The sequence below is a fragment of the Schistocerca cancellata genome, chromosome 8, assembly GCF_023864275.1.
Source record: "Schistocerca cancellata isolate TAMUIC-IGC-003103 chromosome 8, iqSchCanc2.1, whole genome shotgun sequence".
Taxonomy (NCBI): Eukaryota; Metazoa; Arthropoda; class Insecta; order Orthoptera; family Acrididae; genus Schistocerca; species Schistocerca cancellata.
Genome location: NC_064633.1, coordinates 68,827,476 through 68,847,533, shown reverse-complemented (window position 1 = coordinate 68,847,533; position 20,058 = coordinate 68,827,476). Strand labels below are relative to the sequence as shown.

The following is a 20,058-nucleotide window of genomic DNA, read 5'->3' as shown; positions in this document are numbered from 1 at the left end:
CAAATCTGCAGAGAGATGAAAAGCTTGTGATTAGTCCTTTGAAGTAACTATCCACTCTGACTAGCGGAAGATTATCTTTGTCTGAATTGTGATTGATGAAGCGTTTAGCTGTGCATCTATTAGTGGAGAGCTGATTAGAATGAGGCAAGATTTTACTGAGCGTTTAGCTGTGCCATTACGTCGCTTTCGTCCACGCTTCCTGGATGGACTGCCAGGAGAAGTGGACACAGATTCAGATTCAGGGATCCTACTTATTTCCATTTTCTCATGACGAGATATCTGTGTAACAGAATTTACCTTTCGTTTCCTTTCCACGCACACTTGCTGTGTGTGTCCCGATTTATGGCAGTGCTGGCATTCTGCGCGACGGAGAAAGCAGTTTTTGCGATCCTGCATGACATAGCACGTCACTAAAGACATCGAAATGTCCTGCACAGTGTTTATGTGGTTTCCTGTGATTTGTGAGAGCTCCCCGAAAGGGGGACCGCTTCGAGCGATCCGCCGTCAGCCTTGTAACAATACGCACATTAAAGTCAAGTTCTGCGAAGTGTTGTACTTCCTGAGCTCGATTATTTTAAACACGTCTCTGAGACCAGGGTTGGGATGGTTTAGAATCGCAGCCGTTTTCTGTGATCAGCAAGGTTTTGGATTATCGAATCAGAAGGCATTTCGTCTTGAAATAAGGCTGCACAAGGGCATTTAAATTTACATCTCCTAATTATGTGCTTGAGTTCTGCAATCAATTCCTTCTAAGATTGATTACTATGACGTGTACGAAACGAGTAGCAGTTACAGGGGTCTAATGCTCAAATAATGTAAGTGTAGACTAGATGTGGCTTGAATTCAAAGAAATAGTATCGGCAGCAACTGAGAGATTTCTACCAAATAAATTAACAAACGACGGAGATGATCCTCCTTGGTACACAAAATGGGTTAGAACACTGTTGCAAAAACAACGAAACAAACATGTCAAATTTAAACAACCGCAAAATCCCCAAGATTGGTGATCTTTTACAGAAGCTCGAAATTTAGAGCAGACTTCAATGCGAAATGTTTATAACAGTTTCCACAGCGAAACTTTGTCTCGTAACCTGGCAGAAAATCCAAAGAGATTCTGGTCGTATGTGAAGTATGTTAGTAGCAAGAAAAAATCAATGCCTTCGCTGCGTGATAGCAATGGAGATATTATCGAAGACAATGCTGCCAAAGCAGCACACAGCCTTTCGAAATGCCTTCACAAAAGAAGACGAAGTAAATATTCCAGTATTCGAACCGAGAACAGCTGCCAACATGAGAAACGTAGAAGTAAATATTCTCGGAGCAGTGAAGCAACTTAAATCACTTGATAAAAGCAAGTCTTCTAATACAGACTGTATACCAATTATGTTCCTTTCGGAGTATGCTGATGCATTAGCTCCATACTTATCAGTCATATACAACCGTTCCCTCGACGAAAGATCCATTCCCAAAGACTGGAGAGTTGCACAGGTCACACCAATATTCAAGAAAGGAAGTAGGAGTAAACCACTAAATTACAGGTCCGTATCATTAATGTCGATATGCAGCAGGATTTTGGAACATATATTGTGTTCGAATATTATGAATTACCTCGAAGAAAACTTATTGACACACAGTCAATTTAGGTTTAGGAAACATCGTTCCTGTGAAACACAACTAGCTCTTTATTCACATGAAGTGTTGAGTGCTATTGACAAGGGATTTCAATCGATTCCGTGTTTCTGGATTTCCGGAAGGCTTTTGATACTGTACCACACAAGCGGCTCGTAGTGAAATTGCGTGCTTATGGAATATCGTCTCAGTTATGTGACTGGATTTGTTATTTCCTGTCAGAGAGGTCAGAGTTCGTAGTAATTGACGGAAAGTCATCAATTAAAACAGAAGTGATTCCTGGCGTTCCCCAAGGTCGTGCTTTTCCTTATCTATGTAAACGATTTGGGAGTATATCGAGAAAGTTCAACGAAAGGCATCACGTTTTGTATTATCGCGAAATATGGGAGAGAGTGTTACAGAAATTATATAGGATTTGGGCTGGACATCATTAAAAGAAAGGCGTTTTTCGTTGCGATGGAATCTTCTCACGAAATTCCATCTACCAACGTTCTCCTCCGAATGCGAAAATATTTTGTTGACACCGACTTACATAGAGAGGAACGATCACCAAGATAAAATAAGGGAAATCAGAGCTCGTTCGGAAAGATATAGGTGTTCATTCTTCCCGCGTGCTATACGAGATTGGAATAATAGAGAATTGTCAAGGTGGTTCGATGAACCCTCTGCCAGGCTATTAATTGTGATTTGCAGCGTATCCATGTAGATGTAGATGTGGATGTTATTTGGTCTTAAGTGTTTCAAATTGCAGTGTCACGCCTCTTCACACAGAACTTTTCTATCGCACGTCACTACATTTCGTTCTGTCCAATTCAGTTTTGCAAGGCCATGAAACCTACTCCACGGAAAAAAAACCAACTCACAGTTAATACTGGGTCGGATTACTTGTGACAGGAAGAATACGAGCTCTTCAGAAAATTGCACTCTATACTGCCTATTAGCTAATAACTTTCTCTTTTGTGTGACATAAAAGCAATAAAGACCAGAGGCAGTACACATTTCTTCAATCCTTAGGTCCCAGAATTATTTTCTCTCAAGTCTTGCTAGAGTTTTATAAGACGTGCTCCCCTTTGTGCGAAAGAATCTATTACCTCACCAAAGATCGTCAAACGTTTTGTTACATGCAAAAACAAAATGTCGTTTTCTAATATAAAAAAAGGTGTTAATACGAATAGTACCCAAGACTGGTATGGTTTTATCGATTTGATTACGTCTGTTTTGTCACTGTCTGCTAGATGACAGGGAACAGGCCTTTCCAATATTGCAGCAATTGTAACTCACGCCAAATAAGGGAGACTGTTTGGGCACAAATGATCATTTTCATCTACTTCATTTACATACACAACACGACAAAATATAATTCACGAAGTACCAATATCAAATGCCTATCAGGTCTACTACAACAAAAAGTTTTATTAAGAAGTAGTTTCACATTTCATTCATATGCTCTAGTTTCTCAAGCATGAAATCGAAATGTAGAATGTAGTAGTAGTAGTACGAAATTTTATATACATTTGGAATCGTCATATTCTTCCATATAATTTGTGTGATTTGTCTGTTTATTCTCCTTCCGCGGTCTAGCAAACAATCTTAAACCTGCCAGAATCACCGGTTCAGTTATTCCTCGTTTATTCTCCGTTTAGGCGTTATTACGTGTCCGTACATCGCGTTTTCCGCCCTATTCCGAGTATAGAACTTAAACGGATGCTAACCGGGGACTGTAGAACTGATCATTAGTAGTATAGCGTTCCGGGAAACATTTTCTGTCAAAATTTCGTTTTCTACGATACACTGAGCAGATAATATGCAATCTTTCTTACCTGTCATTCCTGTTAGTCGTTTATTTCCACTCTGGTAGTCTGAATCTATGGATTTCGCTAAGAATTACAAGAACGCTTATCATTGACACACCGAATCAACCACAGAAACAGCGATTGGCATTCACCCGTAGAATTTACTCGGCGCAGCTCGTATAGCCACGTCCACTTTTGTCTGCGGGGAAGACTTTTATTTCTAGATGCGACGAGGATTTTCCTAGCAGACATGTCACGTACACTACGAACAAATTCAAAAATTAACTTACGATCTGTTCAGAAATCAACTTAGAATGTGTTAAAATCTTCAAAAACGAACAAGGATGCGTTTCAAAATCATATGAACAATTGATGACCAACATGCACTGGATGCTAGGCGCTTTGTGAAACAAGGCTGTTTTTCCTTCAAGAATATGAATTTGGCGCTCCAGAAATTACCACCTGGGGCAGATAGTCCGAGAGTTAGTACGAATTTAGTATACCAATGTGTGGTAATTTTATGACGGACAGGATTGCGCTACGAACGTAACTTGGGTGAAAATTGAATCGGTTGGTTGTGGTTAATTTCCTCTTGCATATGTTTCAACGTTCTTCGTGTGTTATTTTATGAATGCAGTGTTGTATGCAGTCTCCCAATCTTGGCTTCATATTTGATGTGTTCCGTAAGATTACAAACTCACATTTTCACCATCCTAAATAAGGCGCCAAAGACATTTATTTCTTTTTATTTCAATTGTCTTTATATATATATATATATATATATATATATATATATATATATATATATATATATATATGTATGTATATCACCGGTTATCGTAACATGACTACTAAAATATTATAATTAATGGTAGTCTGGTTGGGAATTTGGTAAGCTAGACTGGATACCTGCTGAAACAGTTGGTCAGTAATGCAAGGTTAACTTCCCCAGATAGCTCACAGCTTTTAACCCGCTTTTATTGTCTTTAATATCAGCACCGCTTTCAGAGCAAATTAATGCATCAACATTACACCTTCTATATGGCTTTCATAATTAAAGTGTTCCAACAGGTTAAATTTAAGTTCCTGTAGCGAATTAAAAAAAGAAAGAGCCAAATCGGACAAGTGGTTCTATAATCATTAGCACCAGTCTTACAGCCGGTGCTGAATTTTCTCATCTCAAACGGATATTCATGTACACGCAATGGAGTTTTAACGTGCTATGTATTTTCTCGTCAGTGATGATTAGTTTGGGTAGTAATTACAGCAAAGATAATTTTATTAACATATATTATGACAACTGCAAAATTAGTCTGTTAGAGACCGGTTTCTTTTTTATGCAGTTCTGAAAAAAACTGATTTTACATGAAGACTGTTAAATAGCTTTCTTTGATTTAGTTGACACCTTCTAAACTTTTCACGCTGATTAAAGCTGTATAAGCATGGTCTTCTTCGAATATACTTCTGATCAAAACCCGATTGTGTTTCATAACGACATATTTTCATCCATTTTTATGCCCTACTTTAGCCCTTAGGGGTTGAATTTCCAGAAACACTCAAACATGTTTTTTTTTTCTTTACGACTAAGAAGTTAAATACCAATTTTCATAGACGTAGATTTGAAAATATTTTAGTAGTTCAATAATGAATGATCTTTTTTTAAAAAAAATTCACACACTATTTCATTTCCTTAGTAGCTGAATTTCTAAAGATGCTGAAACACGTATTATTTTATTTCTAACCGAGAAACCAAATACTAATCTTCGTAGTTCTAGCTTCAAAATTTCCTTAATAGCGACATTATTTTTGGAAAACCTTTCATCCCCTATTTCACCTTCTTAGAGATGGAATTTGGAAAAATTCCTTCTTAATTGATGCCTGCAATATAATGTCAACAACTCCCTCTCCAAATATATATAATTATTATTATTATTGGTGTTTTGCCCTTAAAGAGCGCATTTGGACTAAACTACATGGCCAGTTCCTTTTGCTGCCTTCCTTGCTGCCCAAACTTCCCTCATTCGCTCGCTGTGTTTCTGTTTCCGGTCCTCTGTCCATGCTTTTTGTCGACTTTGTGTCTTCGGCTTCATCTTGACTGCCTTTTTGGCTGCCCATATTTCTTTCATCTTCTGGCTGTGATCTTGCTTGCGTTCTTCGGTCCATTTTATGCCTGTTCGTTTGTCACATTGTATCTCATGTACTTTACTTTTCTTAATGATGTTTCTGAATTTTATTCTGTCGTTTATTGTGTCTGCTGCTATGTTGAGTTGGTTCAGGTCGTTTTCTACCTCTGCCACCCATTTGTTGTTTCTAGTGGTTACCCAGTCAAAGATCTGTTTGGTCAGCCTGTGTGATGGCATTCTGTATAGGTTTCCATAGAATTGTAGTCTGCGTTTTCTAATCTTTTCTGTGATTGTCTCCGTATGTTTCTACAGTTCCTCTGTAGGTTTCTTGATCCATATTCCATTGTTGTTAGTTGCGCCAAATATTTTCCTAAGTATTTTCCGTTCTACTTTTTCTAATTGTGTGATACGTGTATGCCCTAGGATTAGTGTGGTCTCTGCTGCATATAGTGCCTCGGGGAGCACCACCGTGTCGTAATGGCGTAATTTGGCTTTTTGTGAGATAGACTTCTTGTTGTAATGATTCCACACTACTTTGTATGCCTTGTCCAGTTTAGTCTTTCTTTCTTCGTTTGAGTCTCTGTTATGTCCACTCATTTGTAGTGTTTCACCGAGGTATTTGAAGTTTGCCGTTTTGTAAATCGTGCCACACTTTGTGTTCAGAGATGAGAGTTTCTTTGTGCTCATAAACTGTGTCTTTTCGTAAGAGATCTGTAGTCCAGTTTTGGAAGCGATTACGTGCAGTTTTTCAATAGCGTCTTTTTGACAATCGCCAAATCGCCTGCAAAAGCCAGGCATTTAATCTGTAGGTTTCCTAAGGTTATCCCCTGTTGTGATGTTTCCCATTCATTTATGACCTTATCTAACACCAGATTGAAAAGGAGAGGTGAGAGGCCATCGCCTTGTCGGACACCTGTGCGAATTTCAAAGGGCTCTGATAGTTCCCCACAGAACTTTACTTTGGAGGTCGTGTTGGTTAAAGTTTGTTCTATGATAGCCTGTGTTCTGTTTCTACTTTGTATTTTGCTAGAATTTTGAAGAGAGTTTTCCGGTCGATAGAGTCGTACGCCTTTTTGAAGTCAACAAAGGTAATGATCAGGTTCTGTTTGTGTTGTAAAATCATTTTCAGGTTCTAAATTTGTTCCGCACAAGACCACCCTTTACGGAAGCCTGCTTGGTATTCCCCAATCAAGTGGTCGGTCTGGCATTCTAGTCTGTTCAGTAAAGCTTTAGAGAGGATCTTGTATGTGACCGGTAGTAGGGATATTCCTCTGTAGTTGTTCGGGTCAGTCTTGTCACCTTTTTTGTGTAGTGGGTGTATCAGGGCAGTTTTCCAGTCGTCAGGAATTTTCATGGTCTTCCAGATGTCTTCCAAGATCCTGTGGATGTCTTTGGTGAGTTCTGGGTCTTGTAACTTCCAGATTTCCGCGATGATGCCATCTTCTCCTGGTGCTCTACGATTCTTGAGTGACTTGATTATTTCTTTAACTTCTTCTAGAGTTGGAGGTTCACTATCTGGATTGTATGTGCTCGTTTCTGTCAACATTTCTTCCATAGGGGGGTCCGTGTTGAGCAGTTTTTCAAAGTACTTTGCCAGAATGTCACAATTGTTTTTGGTATTGGTTTCTAGGGTTCCATCCGGTCTTTTGAAGCACAAGTTGGGTGGTTGATATCCAGTCATATTTTCTCTGAACGTTCTGTAGAAGTTTCTTGTATTGTTCTTCATGAAGTCCGATTCGATCTCTGTCAGTCGCCATTTGTCATACTGTCGTTTTCCCCTGCGAATGATTTTGCTCGATTGCTTCTGTGTTTTCAAGAAGTTCACCCAATTCTCTTGGGATTTATGGCTACTAAATTTTTCCCATGCACTGATTCGTTGGTCAATAGCTTGGTCACATGTGTGGTTCCACCAACGGTGTTTCCGTGTGTGTGGTGCTTGTGCTAGTTTCATGGCCTCTCGGATTCTTCGTGAAAGTTGTGTCCAGTCTGTCGTTTTCTCCATTTTAATTTTGTGTAATATTTGTGTCTGGTTTAAAGTAACGTATTCTAGATCTGGTCTAACAATTTTGTTCTTCTGGAGCTTTTTCTTGGGCAAAAGATGAATCCTGATCTGTAGTAGGTGGTGGTCTGAGTCGAAGCAGCCTTTACGGGTGTCTATGTTCAAAATTTATTTTTGTGAGTCTTTCTGGACTATTACGTGGTCGATTTGTAGTTCTTGCTTTCCGCTGGGGAATTTCCATGTGGTAAGTTTTCGTGTTGGTTTCTTGAATTTTGTTGACATAATGGCAAGGTCGGCTTTTGCAAAAGTCAATCAGATGTTTTCCGTTTTTGTTGGTGTCCTTGTGTGGAGTATGTTTTCCTGTGATATGTCTGTATATCTTTTCTTTTCCGAGTTTAGCGTTGAAGTCTCCCAGTATTATTTTGACTCTGTGCAGGAATTTTTCTGATAGTTTCTTCCATTGTCGTCCAGAAGTCATCAATTTCGTCCGGGTTTTTCCTGTTGTATATATATATATATATGTAATACATGCATCAAAATTCAAATATATATATATATATATATATATATATATGCCAAAATTCAAATATATATATATATATATATATATATATATATATATATATATATATATATATATATATATATATATATATATTTGAATTTTGATGCATGTATTACACCCATGCGTCAAAATAAGAGTGAAGCGTTTAATAAAATTTTGTCTGAAATTTCTTCATTTCAGAGTTACGCAATAGAATAGGGATCACAAGAGCAAAAGAAAATTAATTCAGGAAGCAAGGAGATGAAGGAGCCTGAAATTCAACACAACTATGTACCGTACATTAACCCGAGTACATGTTGAAAATGATGTCCGTGTAGACGAAGACAGTGAAGTGCTCGACTTATTTCCGCTCTTGGTATGTTGGAGGCTCCGTTAAGCTCAGTCTGCACGGTTGCACAGCTATTTTCAGTTGGCTGCTATAGTTGTGCTACATTGTCAATTGCTACACCACACACGAGCTCTCTGAGAGAGTCCGAAAGAAGCAGGCCGCACTGGCCGAGCGGTTCTAGGCGCTACAGTCTGGACTGAAATGTGCAAGAGCTCCGTCCTCAAAGCAACACATCAGTCGAGATGCAGGTGAACACGACACGCCAAAAGCCTGTATTGTCCCACGATTTAATGCCTACCACAAATGACAGTATGCGTCGTAACTCGGAAATAAAGCAGTTTCAGACAAAACTTCTACCATTTTACTCTTATTACATCCTGTATGTATATACAGCACAGTTGTTAACAGGATACAGAGAGATCTGATTGTGTGGTGTGTCGCTTTGTGCAGGTGACGATGTACCACTGGGACCTGCCTCAAGCGCTGCAGTACCTCGGAGGCTGGCCCAACGAGCTGATGGCCGACTACTTTGTGGAGTACGCCAGGGTTCTGTTTGAAAACTTCGGGGATAGGGTAAGTCTCGGTTCCACTCAGCATCCTCGGTGAGACGGTAATTTTCAGACTTTATTCGCAGCGTCTGTCTGTGCAGGTGAAGTGGTGGATCACGTTCAACGAACCGGCCGTCTTTGCGAATGGGTACGCGAGTGTGGGCTTCGCGCCGTCGCAGAACGCCTCCGGCATCGGCGACTACCTGTCCACCCACACGGTGGTCAAGGCGCACGCGCGCGTCTGGCACCTGTACCACGAGCAGTACAGAGCGACACAGAACGGTGGGTGGCCAGCGCGCCGTCGAAGCTCCGCCCATCTGCCTGCCTTTCCAGTCGGCACTCTACCGCATTCCTCTACGCATCCTCTATTTTGATTTACAGTACAGGGCCGTCTCCACACTGCGGGCTGTTTAGGGTCCACCACAGAGCGGTCCGCACAACAAATATTTAAATTAAAAAGAGTCTTACTTTTAACACTGTAACGCCAGATCTCTTACAATCGTAAAAGACATAGACGTATTTATTCTCTGAGGGAACATTCTGGAATTTTTTAGTGGACCACTCATTTCAAGTCAACTCTGAAACCCGTATGTCGAACTCCCAGTGGCACCCGAACAAACACGTCACACCCAGGTTTGCAAAATCACTAATAGTCCTAAAAATGCAGTTAACAGGATTTCGTTAGTTGGAGCTAAGTTACATTTCCGTGCCAACAAATTTATTCTATAGTTCTCTTCATCCAAATCAGGACTCATAAAATTCTTTATTTTCTTTTGTCAGAGACGAATTCTTGAGATCTTGAAGCTGTGGATTACCATTTTCTGATAACTTCAGTAGCTGAGATTCTGCGAGAAACGTATAAGATCTTCTAATAGTCTATAATAGCACCTTTTGTAAAAATGAATGACTAGATGAATTTATTTTTAAATACGAGGGTTGGAACTTTAATAGTGACAACTATTTATTTCTGTCTCTGTGCTGTTCATTTTTGGAACACTACGACCAGCTTAGAGGCAAGTGATGACCCTTTCTGCAGGATCTGACCATCATTTTGCAGGACAATGCTCAAGCACGTACAGTGCAAGCTGTTACTGATTTGTTTGACTGATGGGGATGCTAAGTGCTATACCACCTACTGCACTCCCCTGACTTAAGCCCTCGTGAGTTCAACTCGATTTCTAAAGTGAAGGAAACACTTCATAGCTACAAATTCGTCGGGCAATAGACCGCACCTCTCGAACTGTCAACACAACTGGCACTGCTAAGAGTATCCTACGACCTCCACATCGTTGGCAACGGGTTATATATACAGGGTGTTACAAAAAGGTACGGCCAAACTTTCAGGAAACATTCCTCACTCACAAATAAAGAAAAGATGTTATGTGGACATGTGTCCGGAAACGCTTAATTTCCATGTTAGAGCCCATTTTAGTTTCGTCAGTATGTACTGTACTTCCTCGATTCGCCGCCATGATTTCATACGGGATACTCTACCTGTGCTGCTAGAACATGTGCCTTTACAAGTACGACACAACATGTGGTTCATGCACGATGGAGCTCCTTCACATTTCAGTCGAAGTGTTCGTACGCTTCTCAACAACAGATTCGGTGACCGATGGATTGGTAGAAGCGGACCAATTCCATGGCCTCCACGCTCTCCTGACCTCAACCCTCTTGACTTTCATTTATGGGGGCATTTGAAAGCTCTTGTCCACGCAGCCCCGGTACCAAATGTAGAGACTCTTCGTGCTCGTATTGTGGACGGCTGTGATACAATACGCCACGCTGATAACCACGCAGTTGAGCGCCCCACGAACCAAACAATACGCCATTCTCCAGGGCTACATCAGCGCATCAGGGATTCCATGCGACGGAGGGTGGATGCATGTATCCTCGCTAGCGGAGGACATTTTGAACATTTCCTGTAACAAAGTGTTTGAAGTCATGCTGGTACGTTCTGCTGCTGTGAGTTTCCATTCCATGATTAATGTGATTAGAAGAGAAGTAATAAAATGAGCTCTGACATGGAAAGTAAGCATTTCCGGACACATGTCCACGTAACATATTTTCTTTCTTTGTGTGTGAGGAATGTTTCCTGAAAGTTTGGCCGTACCTTTTTGTAACATCCTGTATACAATATGTAAAACATTTTCGGTTTTCTTGGCGCGTCAGTTCAGGATAAAATCTTGACCTTTCGAGATTTTGCTCCTGACGATGACGATGGAAGCTATCGTCGAAAGCTCGAGATTTTATCCCGAATTGACGCGACAAGAAAACCGAGAATGTTTTACATATAAGTGCTGTCGCGAAAGACTTCGTTCTCAGGTTATACACAATGCTGGTGAGTACTTTGAAGGTCAGTAAAACTTTGAAACACGTATTTGTTTTGTACGAGCTGTAATTAAATAGTTGCCACTATTAAAGTTCCAACTCACGTATTTGAGTTAGTTGATGTAATGCTATGACTTTTGTGCTTTTTGCTTACTGTTGGTGGATCGTATCAGGCTTATTGCTCCCTGCAAGCTCCCTCCGTTTGTATGGCATACTAGAATATATTTTATTAACATCCATGTAGTGTCATCAATAGCTGGTTCAATGACTAAAAATGAGAACAGGAAATCAGTAATTTACCTTATTTTGTTTATATGTGAAATAACTTGAGTGCAATAATGATATTTTCACATCATATCGGTTCCACAAGTCGGATGATAGTGGTGCTGCTTTCGCCTGTTGCTGTGAATGTAGTAACTGAATGCTGCTGAATTATCAGCCCAAACATCCATGATTGCAGAAAAGTGTTTCCTTACTATAGTACCTTAAAGGTGGGCGACTGTTGCTTGCTAATTAAACACTTGTGTGACAGGATGGCACTCTTAACAGAGAAGTAGCAACGCAGTAAGAAATAAACAATGCCTTTTATTAAAAGCATGTTATAACGTGATTGTTAACTGGTACAGTGTAACGCGTAGCGCTTTATGTCCTATACATAATACAATGATATCTAAGTAACTTTGCTGTTTCTTGGCAGTCTATGAGATAGTCAGATTGTGTTGGCTCTGTTAATAGTCCTTCTTCTCCATAAATAGCTCCGTAAACAGATGATCTTCAGGGTACTGTAGAGGGCAAACTGAACACACTGAACTGAACTGTCTAAATGTTGGTTCATAACTGAGTGTATGTGACTGTTAGTGGAAGGATTTCCATGTCCAGCAGTACGAGGTCGAAACAATGTAGCCTTCATTAGACAGCGCTCTATATGGTTCCTGTCCACACTATATCGGCGGAGGTATACGACGCGCCAGAGGAAGAGTCGCAGAAGCAGGAAGAGGCCTTGTTTGTGAGAGCCATCTGGAGACTGAGTGGCAACTTGCTAGTGGTTGGTGGAGGCCCCTCGCTGTGTTTGTCGTCTGCCTCTTGCTCAATACACAACAATAAGTATTATAACAATGGGAGCAAATCAGTTCAATCATACACCTAACTAGAGATGGGTCGAACCCGTTCATTCCCATGAACTACTTCATTCGTTTCACTCTTTGCCGTCAAGCGTTCAAATGAAGGAGTTCATTCATGAAGTAAGGAAGTCTGGCGAAGTTGCCTAGTTCGCCGCTCAGCCGCGGCTACGCTCGCTTCGCCTCGCTCGTACAATAAAGCTTCGTAATACTTCATAGTTTTACCAACAGATGGCCGAACTATGCAGTAACGTGCACGCAACGTTTTACACTCTTAGGCTAGGCGCAAATTAAGACGCGTATAGCACGTGTGACGTGACACGACACTACAGCGCGACACGCACGTGCCGCACGGGTCGCGCGGGTGCAGCGCATAAATTGCGACGCGTACACCACACTTCGCACGCGCCGACTGGCGACGCTCCGCGCTGACAGAACCGAAGCGCGAGCAAACTGTTATCTTTCACAAACGATTTTACAGAAACTATTGGCCGAAAATATATGATTTTTGCCTTACTTGTAGCGTTGTATGTCATCTTCCTGGCGAAGTGCCCATCACCTCGCTAATGACCATTCTTATTGTGATGTACACATTTTAGAAAGACACTACGTAAAACTCAAAAAGTTTGCAACGGAAATTAGGGGTTGCTATGATTTTGCGTTTGATGCTTATTACACCATATGTTGCTGCGTATGAAATTTAGCTAACATTCTGAATTTTTGTTTAGACTTGGGAGGAGGTCTCTATCTACCTCCGATCTCGAGAAAATGGATTCGATGTAGCGCGCTCACTTCCGATCTCACGGCCGCGAGAATGAAATAATCGCATCTCTCATATCTCCTAAACCGCTCGAGACACCGAAACGAAAGTTTGGTGAAGGAGGAGAGTGTTTTGCCAACTCTTAAAGACACGGAACTTTCTTATCTATGGCGATATATGAGTACTTATACTTCCCTTTCTATTTATTTCACTCCAGTGACTAATTTTTTAAGAGTTATCGAGAACTAGCGAAACAAGAGCTTCCTAGTAAGAAAATAAACATGAAATTTCTTCTTTTATGTTACTGCAAACCGACACTATGAGGTTGCACGTAAGCTTTGAGCTCTGTGATTGCCAATTACTTGTTTAATGAGGTACCCGTTTCGGAATTCTATCTCAATAGCTGCTGTGAGATGAGTTTGACAAATTACACTGTGACAAAGGAAGTACAATTAAACCAGTCACCAAGAGAAATGTGGCCGTTACTCACAAACGGTGATGCTTCTTCGAATGAGAAAAGGTCAACAACTCTCACAAAAGTAGATTGCCAATTCTGTTGGAATTTTGGTGGAATCCCCGTAACCCATCGCATTTTTAACACTGAGCGACTGGAATGGAAACTTACCAAAGGATTTTATTCCTTCTCTTGATCTGAGCAGTATTAAAATAATGAAGAGCGTTCCTTCAGGCGGAATGATAGGCACATGCCAGATACTGGTTACTCACCTGCGGCTTGCCAAACTGACAATGTCTGATCGCGAATAAAATAGTTGTTATTGAGAAAAATACACAATTGATCTGTCGCACAACACAATGGTCAGTGGTTTGTCAGCAGCGGAGGATAATGCGCGCGACAGGAATGCACAAACTAGCCATGTGTGCCTTGTAAGTTGGAGTTCGAAAAACATTGTCATGAAAGTAGGTCTGCCTTTGTCAGCAGTACATTTCAACAAATTAAATATATCTAATCATTACATTCCTGCTTTCGTAATAATACCGACCATTTTCTTCATTTGTGTAGCCTGTTGTATAATTGGTTTATTAATGCTGATAATGTGCATGAAACAATTGAAATGCTTTTTCTCATCACGGGGAACCAATTAAAACATTGTTATTTGTGACTGCTTTTCCACTGTTTCTGGCTTGCAGTGGAAATGTGATGTTCACATGCATGTAGTACAGTGTGTCGTATTACATGATTACATACATATCAGAGTAGTCACAGTGAGACTTCTATACTTCAGATCTTGGACTTTTTTACCAGGAGCACAAAGGGATCACACCTGTGGAGATTATCCCTTTCTAAATTTTTGTAACGGATTGTACAGATACGTCAGCATACTAGGCAGTGAGAAGATAACCTTGTTTTACTTTCCTGCCTTGATTCTTAAACACATGATTTTATAATATTCCTAGCTTCATTATTCACTACGCTCTGTCCCTTCTTGCGATCTGAAAACATCGCGGAGACATATGATACAATTCCAGCGGCCAATGGCTCATCAGTTACTGAAGTATGCATTTTTCTTGACAGAAGAAAACCAAAACATAACTATACAGAAATGTATAACGTACTAACGAAGAAAGCCGGAGGGTTTAAATGTCGAAAAACGAAAACTACCCAAAGGCAATTAAATTTAGTACACAGTGAAGCAAAATTTATCGTATGGGCAATACTTCAAAAAATGGCTCTGAGTACTATGGTACTTAACATCTCAGGTCATCAGTTCCCTAGAACTTAGAACTACTTAAACCTAACTAACCTAAGGACATCACACAGATCCATGCCCGAGGCAGGATTCGAACCTGCGACCGTATCGTGGGCAATACTACCAATGCTCGTATCCGCCGTTCCGGTGTGAGCATATGGCCCGGCTATTTTTCGCTCCCCGCCTCAAATTTCCCACGGTGCTAGCGAGGCACGCGCGACGCGCGGCGCGAGAAACTGTGCCTCAACCACAAGCGGACAAAGGAAAGATAAACAGAGAAGCGTGTCTTGCTTGACATTTTTTCATGAAGCGTCCGAAAAAGTCTTTATCTGCCAAGTGAAACATTATTTGTTGTATTCATGGACTGAAAACTAGGGCTACCAACGAAATGCAGTCCAATTTTATGTTCCTTTTAAAATTTAATCCAAAATAGAATGAGTATGTTTACCACTGTCACAAAGTCTATACACCTACGTTAAGTAATTATTCATAAGTTTTCCTGTAGATTTTATTTTTGTTGAGAATAATAACCCTCCACGTTAAAAACGTAAACTGTCACATGTAGTCATTGGTACGATTTCAAGTAAAATCCCTCTTTGAGTGTTATTAGCAAACGTTTTATTTTCATGTTAGCTGTGTGTGCTCATACAGCGAGCCTCTTCGTTTGTATCTTTATTTAATATTCATTTGTCTGCAAGTGCTGCCAACGGTAGGCTACCCGTAAACGCGAAGTATAGCTGCACAAATGGTCACGGGTAATGATGCCAGCACTGCAAGAAGCAGCTGACGCTGCCTTCCCCTCGCCCCTCAACGCCAAAACCCCTCCTAAACCTATCGTTCTCCACAAACATCGCGCGATTCGTCGACAGGCAGTAGAGGGAGGACTGAAGAGAAGGGAGAATGTGTGACGTAGCGCCGATGTAGTGGGAGAGGGAGAGGGGAAGAGAGTGAGTGAACTAGCAAAAAGTGTGGAGTGTGCTATCTCCAAGAGTTTGAAGTACCAGTTCATTGAAATTGAGTGGTTAGTTCACACTTCACTGGAGTGAAGCGTTCATTTGAACGACTCATTCACGAGCTCCCCATCACTACACCTAACTTCAAGCAACAGTAACAAGAAGAGAGAGAGAGAGAGATGTAGAGTCAGTCTAGTCTAAGATACCAAACTAACACTGATGATGAAATAACAGGTTAGCGACGTAAAAGGTTCATTAATGTAGAGAGGATATTCTGCATTATCAGAGATTAAGAATCGATTCGTGTTTTTAGCATACATTACATAAAAATTGTTTAAACTCAACTGTCTGGGCAGTTAGGCGCTTGACACTACATTGCTCCCCCAGTAACGATAGAAATCATCTGATGGATAATTTTCTCATGTTGTTCATACACTCATAATCTAACTATAATAAAAATTCAATCTTCCAGTCTTGAATTCACATATCCAACAAATAGTTCCGGCGTAAAAGTAAAGAACTGTGTTCAAACAGCATTCGCTTAATCACACTAGCTAGCAATCAGGTAATACGTCGCATTCATTGAACATCACTTTACAAAAAACGAAATAAAGTCAAGGATAAGAGGTCACTGGCACCCACATTAAATTCGTGTAATTTCACACCAGATTTCCTACAAGCAAGGTTACGAGTTTACACAACCAGTGCTCACTGTGGTATGTGCTATAATTACGGTGAACCTTACTGAATGTCAGGTTAGACAGGTAAAGAGCGTCTCTCCTGACGCGCTGCAAAGTTAAAAGTTCTCTCCTAAGAGGCTGTCAAGCGAATTTTCTCTACCGTTTCACCCGATATACGCAATTTCGCTTTTGCGTTGTCAGTCTGGAGTCAGCTCAAACAAATTGTGCTCATCACGTCTTTATGCGATGCCCAAAGTCGGCGGAAAACGTCGGTTTGTTTGCCGTTACAAACAAAACTTTTTGTAGCGAAATTTTACGTGCCCAGTCGATACAGCGGTCCGAGATTAGTCTACTGCCATACTCGTTTAACCGATATGCGTTAACAGGGGCTGTACGACAGGTCACACGAAGAACAAACGAGTTCTGACCTGGCCGCGCTGACAGCTACCGTCAGTCATGCAGCGCTACTTGAGTAGCTGCTGGGGCACTTGTTATTCTTCTCGTTTTACTGTCCCTGTTAACGCATATCGATAAAACAAATATCAGACAAAACTAATTTGGGAGCACTCTATAGAATGGGCACGCAAAATTCCGATTTAAAAACTTTTGTTTGTAATGGGAAGCAAACCGGCGTCTCTGTTGACATTCGGCGTCACGTGAAATTCGTTCCAGCGGTAATAGTTTCCGCTGACTCCACGTACACACTGTAAAAACAAAATTTCAAATATGTGCAGTCGGGCTGGTGATTCTTCGGAAAGACACTTCACGTACTTATAGTGTAAACATGTATACTTATACATACAGATATCTAACTAGTTCGTGCATTGCTACCGTTACATTGCTCTCGGAATCAACAAAACGTTTGAAATATTATGTGCTCAGGTTCTTCATTGATTGTATTGGTATGTATCCTCACTATTAGGATTTTGGTTAGTTGTGTTTTCTTTGCACATAATTTTTTTTACATCTTTGGACGCTTTATTCATTTTTATCGGCTTAGTACCCTTGTTCCAAATCTACATCTGCATCTGCATCTGCATGTACGTACTTAGTACGTCACCGTCTTGTGCCTGGCGGACGGTACCCTACATCACCACTGGTCATTTCCTTTCCTATTCCACTCCCTTACAGAGCGAGTGAAAAACGAGTTCTCTATGCCTTCCTACTAACCCCAACTTCTCTTATGTTGAGATTGTGATACGCGAAATGTACATTGGCGGCAGTAAAAGCGTTCTGCAGTTAGCTTCAAATGCCAGTTCCCTAGATGCTCTCAATAGTGTTCCTCGAAAACAACGTCACCTTCCTTCCAGAGTTTCCCATTTGAATTACCGAAACCTCCGTAATACTTTCTTGTTGATTGAGTCTACCGGTAACAAATCTAGCGGTCCGCCTCGGAATTTCTTCAACGTCCTCCTCTAACCTGACATGATGGAGGTCCCAGATCTCTGGTAGTTTTTGTAGTTTCTTGTACATGTTTGTGAAATTACAGAACCTACTTGCCAAGATTTTTGGTGCATCCTCCCCCACCAATGTATGATGTGAGCACCAAATTAACGTGTATCCGACTTCGTCTGAATCTAATTCTGGGCGTCTCCAATAACTGTTTGGTGGGATTCTGCACTAGCTCTTCTTTGATTTTTTGTCACCATACATCAGTGTTTTGCATTGTACCTATGTTCCTACATAAGCTCAAAAAGTATATGCGATTTAAGTCGTTTTTCATGAAACCTACATTGGTGTCACCTTATTGGTAATGATACATAAAAATCAAATCTAAGTCTTCTTGTAGGTGTGACAAGGCATTGGCCACAACATTATTTTGAAGCCATAGTTTTGCAATACTAACTACCATCTCGCTACCCTGGCATGTAACAAATTGCTGCAGTTCACCAAGAGCTAGATGTCTGGTAAACATTCATGTGGTTTTCAAACAAGTAACAAGGAAAGTGTATGAATATATGCACAACAGTCAGGGCTTCAAGCTCTGCAGCAAAGATCGCTCAGAGTTAGTGAAAAACCTGCTTGCGAAGCCAATAGTACAAACAGTCTTTCATCTATCTTCTGGATTTGAAACAGACGTACTCCTAAGTCAGTGCTTGACCCATCTACTGAATAATAAAAATCCTCACTCACGTCAGGCTAATATAAAAGCTTTGCATCAAAGTACCCTTGCTTAATTTTATCAAAGTATCTTTGGCACCTCTTGGACCAGTGCCATAGGGCATGTTTTTTAAGCATGTGAGAGAATGCTATGCTGAATAATATCTGATTTGACATAAATTGTGATAGGCGGTACTAGTTCAAGGCACAATTTAACCTGTTTATCAGTTTATTTGGCACATACATAAGCAATTTAGCTTTCAATGAGTGAATTATGTCTCAGTTTGTTACTGATTCAACCCAATACTTGGTTTTGTTCACGTATTTTTCGAAGTATTTTCTTAGACTGCCCTGCCACTCGACGAACGAGGAATTCCATCAGCTGCAATCGGAATCCATTGGTGGAAATTTGTGCCGGACCGGGACTGGAACCTGGATTCCCCGGTTATCGTGAGCGGTTGCATTAACCACTTAGAAAACCACAGAACACTTCCTATCCAATCCTAATTCCCGTATGTCATACACTACATACATAGTGTGCCCTGTCCATTATCCTCATTGCTCGCTGCCTCACCTGAATCTCGCAAGAGGTCAAACACTAAAGGTATCATTGTTTGCTGTAGAGGCGCATATATTTTTTATACGTACGAAATCTGTTCTTCGGACATGTCTGCATTGTAGCGTCTTCCCTCAAATACCTCTTTGCGGAGGAATTCTGCAACCAATATTTGTGAGGAAAGACTTCAAATTCCTCATATGTTGCACATAGTTCAGCTGCCTTTATGGGACACCTTGCATAAATCCGCTGACAAATCTAATTTTTTTGCACGTTGCTCCAAGAGTGAAGCAGTATTCCAGTGTAGGAGCAGATAAACGTGAGAGGGTGGGCAGTTTTCTTATCAAATATAAATAGACCAAATTGTCTATGTACGATAAAGTTTTCCTCCATAAATGTGTTGGCCAGCACAGGAACAGCGGCCACACCACACAAGGCTGTGGCTTGACTGTGAGCTAGATCCTGGTTGTAGTACATATTATTTAATTTGCAGCTTGCATATGAGCTCCCTGTTTCGGTTTCCTGCATAATTTTGGTAATGTGTTACGTTACCATTGTAATCTCTCAGTCTGTTAAATCCCACCCCTCTTTGGTTTCTGACGTGACGGAATTTTTTACTTCAACTATCTTCTCATTCTGGTTGCCCATTTTGGCATCCAGGTCCTTTTCAATGTTGGTTTATCTTCTGTCAATTATTTTACCAAGACATTTGTCAGTCTCCTCCATGGACTACGTAAATTTCCCCTTCACGATGTTGATAATTTGTTCAGACTACTATGCCATCTCGTCTTCTAGTTTTTGATGGTGTTGAGTTGTTGTTTCCTCGTCTCTGGCAATATTTTCCATTTTAGTTGCAAGCTCAGCAT

General features: G+C 40.7%; 1 protein-coding gene across 1 annotated transcript in view; it reads left to right on the top strand.

Annotated features, from left to right (window-relative positions):
• The window catches only part of LOC126095355 (myrosinase 1-like), a 76,987-nt gene that overhangs the window by 18,873 nt on the left and 38,056 nt on the right, over positions 1-20,058 (top strand). The window contains exons 4-5 of the mRNA XM_049910163.1: positions 8,888-9,010; positions 9,087-9,267. Coding sequence (XP_049766120.1) covers positions 8,888-9,010; positions 9,087-9,267 — 304 coding nt within the window. The remainder of the gene's footprint in view (positions 1-8,887; positions 9,011-9,086; positions 9,268-20,058) is intronic.